We start from the raw sequence: 12,855 nt of genomic DNA, 5'->3' as shown, positions 1-12,855 counted from the left end.
ACAAAAATGTGTTTGTTTTTTTGTTCATAAAAATCTTTTTATATATTTTAGACATTACATTTCAGTTTATTTTCAGAACAAACGATGGTTTAGGTTTTCTTACATCATCATAATAAAGGTATAGTGAGAAAAGAAATTGGCCATTATTTTTAATGGGAAACACATACACAAACACACACACACGGTTAGCAGTGTGATAAGTGATTATCTTTATAATATTTATTTATTTAAACAGGGAGAGAAATGAAAATGAAAATGAAATAATAATTTGTAAAATAACATCTATATTGCTTTGGCAATTGTAATTGTGTGGTTTTTTTTCCAATGGTTTTAGATTGCGCATCGTTTTTTTTTGTTTTGTTTTTTTGGTAAAAATAAACATCTTCTCCTGTTTTAAACAACAACAGCAAAAACACCATTTTCTTCTTCTGTGTGTGTGTGGGAGCATCATTATCATTATATATCAAAATATCCATGTCAAGAATTTCAAAACCAAAATGAAAACATCAAACATTAAAACTAAACCAACATGGCACGTGATAAATAATTTTTCAATTTACTTGATTGCAATATTGTCGATCATCAACCTACCATCCATAAGAGAGAGAGAGAGAGAGAGAGAGAGAGAGAGAGAGAGAGAGAGAGAGAGAGAGAGAGAGAGAGAGAGAGAGAGAGAGAGAGAGAGAGAGGGAGAGAGAGAGAAGCATCATTTTTTTTTGATTGGCTAATGTTTTTTCCCATCATAATTGGTGATTCTCTTTTTACTCTTGCCATTACTTCTAACATCGTTTATTTATTTTTCATAAATATTATAGCCTTGTTTAGTCGAAATTGAATTTTTTTCCAACCAAAAAAAAAGTTTATGGAAAAAAATGATTCATTCAATGATGATCATATCATTAAAAATTGATTACAATAAATTGTATATATACCACACACTTAACATCGATTATATTTCATTTTTTGCACCTATTTCGATCCATTTTGGTTGAAAAACATTTGAAATTTCACGCCATTATAGTTATTATTATTATTATTATTATCGATTTTGAATGATACTTTTAATAATGTTGATATAGTGGTAGTAGTTATTTTTGTAAATATTTTTTTTTTGTTTCTATAAAGCACCCAACAACAACAACAATATGGATGGTTATTGATTTTCATCTGGCCACTGGCCACTCGGTTAACGTTGTTGTTGATTGGCCAATCTTTCAAGATAAAAAAATTTTCATTTGTTTTCACTGATCATTTTCTAAGAGAAAAAAATACTGATGATTTTCATTCGATGACCGATTTGAATTGAATTTCTGCTTATGATGATGATGGCCAGTCTAGAGAAAACAAAAATAAAAAAGTCGTGAATCGAACAACCTCCGTGTAAACAAGATCGTGGCCAAAACATTTCTTCTTATTCTTCATTGATTTGAACAAAGAAATTTCGTTTTGTTTTTTTCCAAAAAAGAAATCATGGTTGCTGTTGTTTAATGATGATGATGATGATGATGATAATCATAAATAATTGTAGGATGTATTAGTTTCTTCGTTCGAGAATTTCTCAAATTTCAAAAATAAATCAAATACAAATATATAGGCACCTGGCCAGGTAGAATGAGAGAGAGAGAAACATTGATTATTTTCAAAGAAAGAAAAGATATAGAGTCTTTTGATTTCTGTTTTGTTGTTTAAACATCATCATCAAATAAAATTGATTGAGAATTTTTTTTGTTTCCCCTTCTGGAAATTTTTCCGAAAAAATTTGATAATTCCTGAGAAAAATTCTCGACTAATTATTTTAAAAAACTTCAATAGTTTCAATTAGTTGATCAAAAGTGTGTGTGTGTGTTGATCAAATTATTTTAAAACCAAAAATGGATTCACAATGATGATGTGATACGTAAGATAGCCGCAAGCTAATTATTCATTCATTCGTGGTGGTTGTCCACAAAAAAAAAGTTGTCAGTTGTCTTTATGTTATTATTATGATTAGCCGCTTTTCTTCAACTCTAACCATTCAATTTAGCTTAATTACAAAGTTAACTTATTGTAGAAAAAAAGCAACAACAACAACAACAACAAAATAATTGTATCTTACAACAACAACAACAACAAACATTCATGTCCTGTTTTTTTTCATTATTATTATCATTTTAGGTAATGTAATACACAATGTCAATCATTATTATCATCATCATCATCATCATTTGATTGGATCGATTTTCTTGTTACGATTTGTTCATTGTCATTATCATAGTCGTCGTAGTTTTCGTCATTTTTGGCCACTGAAAATACACACAAAAATGGATCATTCATTGATTCAATTCATTGATTGATTGATTGATTGAATGAATGCAAAACATTCTCGACTCGTGACTCCAATTTCTTCTTCTTCGTCTTTTTCGATGTTTTTGTTTTCACATTTTGTTTAAACAGAAAACAAATAATAATAATAATCATCATGATGATGATAAACATTATAAAAATCGTGATTTTCAAATGATGATGATGATAATAATGATATAAATTAATCAAATTTTAAATATGTTAAATAAGATTGTTTTTCTTTATGGTCGATCATTGTGATCATTTTTTTTGTTGGTCCATATGTAAATGATCACCCCATAGATGATCATCATCATCATTGAATATTGATTATCATCAGGATCAAGGTCCTTTTGCCATTATCATCATGTTTTTGTCTAATCACCATTTAATAGCTTGTAAGAAAAAATTATTGTTCATTCGTCGTTAATAATCTTATTGTAGTTGATGATTTTTTCGATCACGAATTATCAACAGGACAACAACAACAACAACAAAATGAAAAACATTTTATTCTGGAAATTGTTCAAGAATTTGATTTGATTTGATTCGTTTTATTTATGTGTGACAGCTGAAAAAAAAACAATTTTTCAGTTATTTCAATTAAATTATCAAGTTTGTTTGCTGTTGTTTCTGGAACCTTTTTCCATTTCATTCATTTTATCTACACGCACGCGTTTTACATCATTGAATGAATGAATGAATGAATGTTCAAATGCACATTGATACACGAGGCTTACAAATCCCAAAAGTCATTCAGTTATTCTATTCACTGTTGATGTTCCCTGAATCTCGTTTATTTTAATTTTTTGTTGAATTTTTCTCCTTGTTTATATCTTGATTAACTATTCCGATTTATCAATTTTCCTAACAACAAGTTCCAAATTCTGTGTGAATGAGATGAGATGAGAAAAACAAAAAACAAAAAAAGTAAATCTCAAAGGTATTTCGCTCATATTTGATAAAAATATGAATAGAATAGGTTTGGTTTGGTTTTTCTGGATGTTTTCTCGTTCGTTTGTTTGGAATATAGCGTGTGTATAGTGTATTGGGATTTTTCTTTGCCTCATTTTGTTTTGTTTCTAAACATCATCCATAAAAACAATGATCCACACACACACACACACACACGATCCAGAAACGTGTGTCAGTCAATCAGTCAGCCTTCCAAGTCTTTTCGTTTGTTAATTCTATGTTTTTTTTGGAAATAAAATAAACTAACTAGTCCCTATAGTTTGCGTGTATGTTCCATGTAATCATTATGTTGATGATGATGATGATCATCATGAATGAATTAAAGGATCTGGTAAAATTGAATTTCTCTCTCTCTCTCTCTCTCTCTCTCTCTCTCTCTCTCTCTCTCTCTCTCTCTCTCTCTCTCTCTCTCTCTCTCTCTCTCTCTCTCTCCCTATTGTAACGATTTTCCAGAAACGATGATGATGATTATTATTACACACTTGATGATGATGATGACTATCAAGATAACAAAAAAAAAAAATCCAAATGTCCAATTATCAAACTAAGCAATAATAAAAATAAAAATATAATGTATTTTTCACATGTTTATTAAATTAAATTACTTACAACAAAAAACACTATTCATTCTCGTTCATTCAATGAATGATTTTTTTTTTTGAAAAACAATTTTTCTTTATTTTCGGCTGATTTGATTTACAAATCAATATAGTTTTGATGGTGGTAATGGTGGTGGTGGTGATGATGGTGATGGTGGGAAATTGGAAATTGGCAAAAAATTTAAATTTGTTTCTCTCCCCCTTCTTTCTTATCAAAATTTGATCGTTAATTTGTTTTGTTTTGTTTCTTTCCGGCAACTAAAACTGATTGAATAACATGGTTAAATTGATGCTGTTTTAGCCAATCAAACACATCTTTATTTCTCTCTCTCTCTCTCTCTCTCTCTCTCTCTCTCTCTCTCTCTCTCTCTCTCTCTCTCTCTCTCTCTCTCTCTCTCTCTCTCTCTCTCTCTCTCTCTTTTTCATTTCTAAACATGTTTTTCTTGTCGAATAAATGATAATGATTATGCAAGATAGATGAAGAAACATAAAATAAAATAAAATAAAAAGAAATTAGCCCCCATTAAATTTCAAATAGCCAATTATCATCATCATTTGAAACAAACCATTAGAAAAAAAATATATTCAACAACGAAAATGATGTTAAACAAGCAAGAAACAAACAACAAAACAAAAAACAAAAAACAAAATAGTAATCATTGAATGTAATTTACAATTAATGAATTATATAATTTGCTTCTATAGAATAGATAGATAGATTTAATGTAGAGATAGATATTGATTGAAAACACCTGAAAGATTTCTTTCTTTTCTTTCGTCTTTCCTACTAATATAATTGGCTATTAAAGCAATGTTTTTAAACAAAAAAAAAAACAAACTTAAATTTCAATTTGAATTTCGAAAGTTTAATTTTCTCTTGAACGATGACGATGTTGATGAATAAAAATTGAATAATTATCGTCGTTGTTTCAAGTTTCCAAAAAAAAGCAAAACAGTCAGAAAAGAGAAGTAAAAAAGGTTTCGTTTTAATGATTTTATTCAATTTTCGGAATCCAAAAAGCCAAAAAAACATGATCGTGGAATGAATTTTTGATATATTTTTTTCGGGTAAAAAATTATTATTAATATCATTATTGTAGCAGGAGAAAACCCAATCTCTTTGTAATAAATTCTCTATGATCTAAGCGTGTCTGTATGTTTAAATTGGTTGTTTCTCTGATATAAACTAAATGGCATGATAGTCGTCGTAGTCGTTACTTTAATTAAACTTGATCGATTAATCGGAAATGATTGTTTTCTCTCTACCCGAACAAACAAACAAACAAACAAACATGTAGATTCATCTTCATCAAGCCAAAATTGGTTAATTTTCCATTTATTCCATTTGACACGCTTGTTTTTTTTAGTGAAAAAATTCCTTTATTCCGTCCAATCCAAAAATATAAATGTTTTAACAATTAAAAAAAAAAGAGCAATGAATGGTTAAATTTGAAAATTAGAATGGTTCTTTGATACACATTTTGGGACTCTCGCACTGCCAAACAACGCATGGCCAATTACACCAACACCAATAAAGAAATTCTTATCAACAAACATTGATGTGGATGCTCTGTTATCTTTCTTTCCTTTACTATTTCTACATGACTTGTCTATTTTAGGTAACAACAACAACATCAACTATAATTACATTTAATTTACCTTTTACTAAAATTGTTTCTTCTACAATTCCTAAATAAGAAGAAATTATCACAAATCCTATGATGATTGTTCATGGTAAATGGAATCATCATTTTGATATTTTAATTGGTTTTTCGTTTGTATCCATTTAAAATAATTGATGTTTGTTCTTGTGATTATCATAATCATTATGGATATTCGATTGTTTCAATAGCCAATCTCATCATTGTTTTTCACCAAAAAACGTTTTTTTTTTCGCTGTTGCCCGAAAACATCATCATTTTCGGATTCTGGGATCCATTTGGATATGTTCTGCTTCAGTTGTTTTTTTTGGGGGAGAAATTCTGTAAAAAATGATGCTTCATTCTGGAGTTTGCGACGAAAATTGCATTTTAAAAAAAAGTTCAGCATAGAAAACTAAACTTGTTCGCCTTGTTATCAATATTAACACACAAACAAGCAAGCAAAAAAAGTATACGCCTTGAATGGGCTGTCCTTTTTTTCACATACATACACATGAAACTCTGCAGTTTATCATCACCATGATGATAACAAACAAACAAAAGAAACAAAACAGCAGAAATCAACGGGCAAATCATCACTTATCACTTATGTATAACATTCGCACACAGAGTCAATTTGTTTTTCATTTACCTTTATTATTCAACAATATGTCTATGGGTGTATCGTAAGCCAATTGTTTTCTTGTCTTTTTCTTCTTTGGTTTAAAATGATGATCATCATCTTCATTGACTATTTCTTTCTCTCTCTCTCGTATCTCTTATTAGCCGCACCTCTCTTTTGCACATCATTTTTTTTCTATTCTATTCTTCAAATACTGTTGTTGTTGTTAAACGTTTTGTCTTTATTCTGTGTCGATTTCTGTGTTCGTTAAGTTCAGTTTAAAGGTTTTGTAAAAGTTTTTGTAAAAGTTTTTTTTGAAAATGATGCTGATAATGATCGTTTTTTAAAATTGATGATTTGATCATTGATGATTTGAATTTTTCAAATTCACAACCAATAAATTTTAATTTGAATGTTTTGTGAATATTGATTGATTGATCAACTTTAACTGTCTTTATTTATTTATTTTTTGATTTTCTGCTATTCTTTTTCCGAAAAATAAAATTGAAATTCAAATGTGTTTTGAAAAAATGTCCCATTCATCAAGATCATCTAGATCTAGATCATCATCTAGTGTTAATAATAACAATATTATTGATGATGATGGTGATAATTCAAATTGTAGCAGTAATATCGATATTGATGATGATAATAATGGTGGTGGTAATAATGATTCTTTATCATTCAACAATTATCATCATCTCAATGGTGGTAATAATGGCCCGGGAAGAATATCACCACCGCCACCATCAATCAAAACAACAACAACAACAACAACGGCTACTGTTGTTGTTAAAAATGATAAATTAACATTTAGTATTAGTCGTTTATTGGATCATCATTGTTCATCATCATCATCATCAGCAGCGAATAACAAATCAGAAAATCATCAAAATCATCATCAGCTAAATTCACCAAAATCCGAAAGATCATCTATTGATTCACCGGCAAATCTATCTAACCATCATCAACAATTGAATCGATTTTTTCAAACAACAACAACAACAGCGAGTCCATATCAACATCAAAATCATCATCATCTGAATAATAATAATAATAATAATCAATGTTTATCTGATCGATCATTATCACCATCCGTATCATCTGTATCATCAATATCATCATTACGTAATCCGGATAGTCCAATAACCAATGGAATAACGGTCAATGATAATGATGATGATTTGGATGATGAAGCGAAAAATAATATACATCAGCAACAACAACATCAACAACATTCTGTGATAAGAGTGCCAGCACAAAGACCATCATCGGCATTATTACATCATCATCATCATCATCCTAATAATTCATCATCAACAACAACAACAACAACATCGTCAACAACAACAACAACAAATTCAATATCGATACCATCATCACCATATACGGTTGCTACTTATCCATGGTTGACCACTCATCCACATCAACATCCACATCATCATCATACATCAACACCATTCACAATTAAAGATAGTTTATCAAGTAAGATTTTAGTTTTTCCTACCAAAAAAAAAAAAAACATTTTTGTGTAAAATTCATTATTAGCCATTTTTCTTTCCAACAACAACAAAAAACAAAATTTTGTTGTTGTTGTTGTCATTGATTAATATGCTAATTGAATCCATTCATTCATTCCTAATGATAATGATGATCATCATCATTTTCGAAAACAAGAATCTCATTTTGAAATATATTTTATCATTGAGGGTGTTATTGAAAAGTTATATTTTTTTTGATTTTTGATTTTTGTTTCATTGCACTCATTTTACCATGATCATAATGGGCAGGTGTAATATGCTATCGATTTAAATTTTTTTTTTTTTCGTTTTTGGAAATTCATTTGAATAATGAATTTTTTGAAACAAAAACCAAAAATTGGTGATATATAGATGAGAGAAACGAACAGATTTCCATATTCAAATGAAATGTAAATTTCTCGAGATTGAAAAAACCTAATCATCAAAACCCCCTTATTATTTGATGATCAGAAATAGAATAATAATAAGAATTTCTGTCAAAAAAATGTTTGAATGAAAAAAATATAAATTAAAACCATTAATGTTTTGTGTGTTTGCTTGTGCAAAAATCATCATAAAGATAACATTAGTCATTTTTTGTTTGTTTGGGCGTTAGTTATTTGCAAAAAGAAATTCTTTCAAGGAATCATTTCTTTTATGGCGACAACACAACCCAACAATCTATCTGTCTGTATGTCGGGCGATTATCATTATCAAATATTTTTTTTAAAGATTTTTGCTCAATTCCTTATTGGCAAACCAAACTAAAAACCAAAAAAGTAAATCAAGAAAAAGGTGACATAAGTGTCTAGTCTAGGTTGTTGTTGTCGTCAATCATGTTGTTTTTTTTCCAATCATCATTATCATCACCGGATCATATCATATATGAATATCGTCTACAACCTAACCATCAACATCAAACAAACGAATAATCATCATTCAGGAAAATAAAAAATCGTGGCCTATGAACAAACTAATCATCATCATCATTATCATCATCGAAGAGAGAGAGAGAGAGAGAGAGAGAAAAGGTGGATAATGATTATGCAATTTATAATCGACATTTTGACGCCATATTTTTATAGATAGATAGTTTTTGCCCATTTCAAATGAATGATTGAATGAAATGATATGAAATGATTATTATTGAACATGGAAAAAAAATATGATAATTTAAAAATGAAACGAAACAAATTAAGATAATCATTTCTTGTTTTGATAAATAAATATTTTTTTTTTTGAAACATCTTTCTTTTTTACTCTCCTTGCTTTTTTCCCCCCACATTGATAAAGATTTAATTGAATGGAATTCATGTTTGTGTGTGTGTGAGTGTGTGTTTTTAAATGATTTCATTTAACAACAAAAACAAAATGGTGATTTTAACTTGTTATCCATATCATTATCATTAATCGACTGAATCGTATACAATTTGCTCTCTCTCTCTCTCTCTAAGTCGTTTCCAAGCAAAAAATTAGTCAGAAATTGTAATTTAAATAAATGTGTGTGTGTGCAATCATCTTTTAAAAAAAGATTTAAGCAAGGCTATTATTTTCGTTTTGATAAACAAAACGAAAACAAAAATTGTAGCTAATTTGAATATAAATAATTTATATATTTTTGAATATATATTCAATATATATGAATGTTGTTTGAAAATGATGATGTTTTTTTTGAGAAAAAAAAACTGATAATAATGATTACTCTCTTACCCTCTAAACGATTATTATTATATGATTCCTTTCCTGCTTGATTTCATTGATATTGATCGGCTTTTTTTCTTCCGAAAACATTTTTTTTCAGTTACATTTCCATTTACAACAAATGGCCAATATCCAACATTACCGGCACGTCGTATTGGTCATCCATATCAAAATCGTACACCACCTAAACGTAAAAAACCACGTACATCATTTACACGTATGCAAATATGTGAATTGGAAAAACGTTTTCATAAACAAAAATATTTAGCATCAGCTGAACGTGCAACATTGGCTAAAAATCTTAAAATGACTGATGCACAGGTTAAAACTTGGTTCCAGAATCGTCGTACAAAATGGAGGTTAGTTTTCGTTTTTTTTTCCTTCTTGATTTTTGATTTTTCCTTCTTGATTTTCAACGACAAAACAGCACTTATCATTTTTATTAAATTAGCCAGCATTTAAGATGATGATGATGATAATTGATGATTAGACTAAGAGAGAGAGAATAAGCCAAACCTTCAAAATATTTATTTTTAAAAAATGATATTTCTATGTGAAACGGAAAAATAATTTAAATCTTTTCTGAAAAAAAAAACATTTCATCATGATCATCATCATCATTTTTTTGATCTAAAATGCCTTAAGGTGTTTTATTCCATTGAGTTTTTTCCTTCCCCCTCTCCATATTTTCAAATCATATCAATTTCTTTAAGTTAAGTTTACCAATGTTATAACAATCATCATCATCATCAACATTGACTGATAGGCTCTAAATGACTGATCACAAAGCCGACTGACTGACTGAATGACTAAAATGACAGACTGACTGATTGGTGTGGCACCAATTTTTCTACCATGCGTTCCATCAAACAATCAACAATCATCATCACATAATGATAAGTGATGCGGGGTCTGTGTGTGTGTGAATTGCGGTTCATTTAGTTTGTATATGAAGATGATGATGATGATGATAATGTCGCCATATTAACCACTGTCTGGGGCCAAAATCATTGATGATGATGATGATGATGGTCATCATTACCATATTTTTAAAAACTTTGAAGAACATTTAACTTACTTACCACCGCCACCATCATCATCATATAATCGTAATTTTTTTTTAGTTACAAAGTAAAATGTACAGGATATTTAGCAGTAGTTGTTGTAATTGATTGTCTGTATTTTAAAACAGAAATTGATCGATTTACTTCAATGTTGGAATCTTTCCTTTTTTTTGGATCAAAATTCGTTTACAACATACCTTGAAACATGTTTTTTTTTCACCTTTTGATTACATGGTTTCCTTTTTCGTTAAATCGGGGTTAAAATGTTTAATTTTTTTTCTACTTCTTGGTCATTTGTGTGTTGGCGGTGGTTTATTTAGACAACGACGATTGAGAGATAATTGACCACTTTTGTCAGTCGATCTTGTATTTCTTTGAATCGATACGATCGATTTTCTGTTGAGTTGACCACCACCAATAATAATGATAATAAGCAAGCAATGTAATGTTGTTGATCAGTATTTAACTTGTTATGTGTCATTATCTTTGTCGTTTTTGGATTTTGGATTTTCGATTTTTTTTAAATGCCGAAAACTCTTCAATATGGTAATTTTTTTCTTGTTTTTTTTTTCTTTTCTTTGATTTTTTTTCGCAATTGTATTCCGACAACTTCAATATAATATAATATAGACGACAAACAGCCGAAGAACGTGAAGCCGAACGACAAGCTGCAAATCGATTAATGATGAGTTTACAAGCTGAAGTTGTATCAAAATCATTATATGCCAATACGAATAATCATCAAACATTAACAAATGAAATGGCTGTTGATCTTGCATTACATCATCATCATCATCAACAACAACAACATCAACATCAACATCATGGACCCGCATCATCACCAATTAATTCTGCTGTTGTTTGTGCATCTCAACAACAAATGGGCCAAATATCAATAGCAGCAGCAGCAGCAGCTGCTGCAGCATTTTCCCAACAACGTGATCTTCATCATCATCATCCGCATCATCATCATCCACATTCACAACATCAATTATTATTGAATGCATCTTCATTACATGCATTACAAAATCTTCAACCATGGGGAAATCATCATCAACATCATCTTAATCATGATCATGGAGGTGGTGGTGGTGGTCATAGTACAGGTTCTTCAACATCAATAATAACATCAACATCGACAGCAGCAGCAACAACAACAACATCACCATCAATGGAAAGATCATTATCATCATCATCATCATCAACAGCAACAGCAACAGCAACAACAACAACATTTCCATCGATAACAGCCAGTACATTATGTTGAAAAAAAAACAAAAATTTATAGGAAAAAAAAAATATTGGATCACATGATCTCATTACTATCATTTATCCATTCGATTGACATTCATTCATATAAATCTTTTATCATCATTTCACTATCGATTTATCTAGTCTTATTTGTCAAACAATGTTATCATCATCATTAACAAAAGAAAAACGAAAAAAAAATGCATCTAAAAGATGTAATGTACATATATGTGTAATGTATATATTCTGTATTTGTGTACATTATTCTCAATAACAACAACGATAATTATGTCATAATTTTCATAATATGTTTATCATAATAATAATAATTCTTTTCTTGAAATCATAAACATTGTATAAAAAACAAAACAAAACAAAAACTTATTACAAACTGAAATTATCCAAAAAAAAGCACCAAATAACCGTGATGATGATGATGATATATGAGAGAAACATAAACATTATTTGCATATTAAACAAACAACTACATATTAATTAGCTGTATTGAAAATGAAAAATTCATTTATGACAAATATATACACGCATACCTGGAATTTTCCAGGTCTTTAAACCAAACAAAAAATTTCAATTAAAAAATGATTATTAATGAAATTGAATTAGATTTACAAAATTTCCTTTGAAATAATCGATAATAAATCAAAGTAATTTTTCGGAAAAACAGATATTTACTTGGACATATTTTAAATATTCAATCGATAAGTTGAATTCGTTTGTAAAAAAAAACAATTTAATATCTGACCATTGCCGCAGCAGCCGCTACACACATCATTGCACACCAGATATTCATCCATTCATTATATGATTCATCGTGGATTTGAAAATAATGCCATTAAAAAAACGAAAATACCTGCAATACTGAACGAATAAAAACATTGTTTGCATACTAAACAATGTTTATCATCATAACTATCATTGGTCATTATTATATAATAATGAATATTTTGGTTTGATGACAAGCAAACTGAGAGCCAAATTTGCCGGGCGCCATAGTGAATAGTGTTATTATTATTTTTATTTTTACTTACAAACAGACAAACAGTGTAACTTGTGTATAATAGATTATTATTATTATTATTATTATTATTTAAATTAACAAAATAGCCATCATTATAATAATAATCATGATTGTAATCATTACTA

General features: G+C 29.0%; 1 protein-coding gene across 2 annotated transcripts; it reads left to right on the top strand.

The window, feature by feature from the left end:
• The first annotated feature begins 6,476 nt into the window (after window positions 1-6,476).
• On the top strand, window positions 6,477-12,271 carry LOC113796006 (uncharacterized). 2 transcript variants are annotated; one of them, XM_027346251.2, is made up of 4 exons: window positions 6,477-7,643; window positions 9,480-9,596; window positions 9,648-9,738; window positions 11,074-12,271. In XM_027346251.2, exons 1-4 carry the CDS (start codon window positions 6,674-6,676, stop codon window positions 11,708-11,710), a joined length of 1,815 nt encoding a protein of 604 aa, XP_027202052.2. In that variant the 5' UTR covers window positions 6,477-6,673; the 3' UTR covers window positions 11,711-12,271. The 2 variants fall into 2 exon arrangements, with proteins under 2 accessions (XP_027202052.2, XP_027202051.2); XM_027346250.2 differs by having other exon boundaries at window positions 6,480-7,643; window positions 9,480-9,738.
• Window positions 12,272-12,855: the final 584 nt, after the last annotated feature.

This window comes from Dermatophagoides pteronyssinus, unplaced genomic scaffold, assembly GCF_027571235.1.
Source record: "Dermatophagoides pteronyssinus isolate colony J.1.1.1.1 unplaced genomic scaffold, Derpt_VIB-CSIC_2022.12 sq0006, whole genome shotgun sequence".
NCBI lineage: Eukaryota > Metazoa > Arthropoda > Arachnida > Sarcoptiformes > Pyroglyphidae > Dermatophagoides > Dermatophagoides pteronyssinus.
Note: the sequence above shows the minus strand (reverse complement) of the source record. Positions and strands in the feature narration are given on the sequence as shown.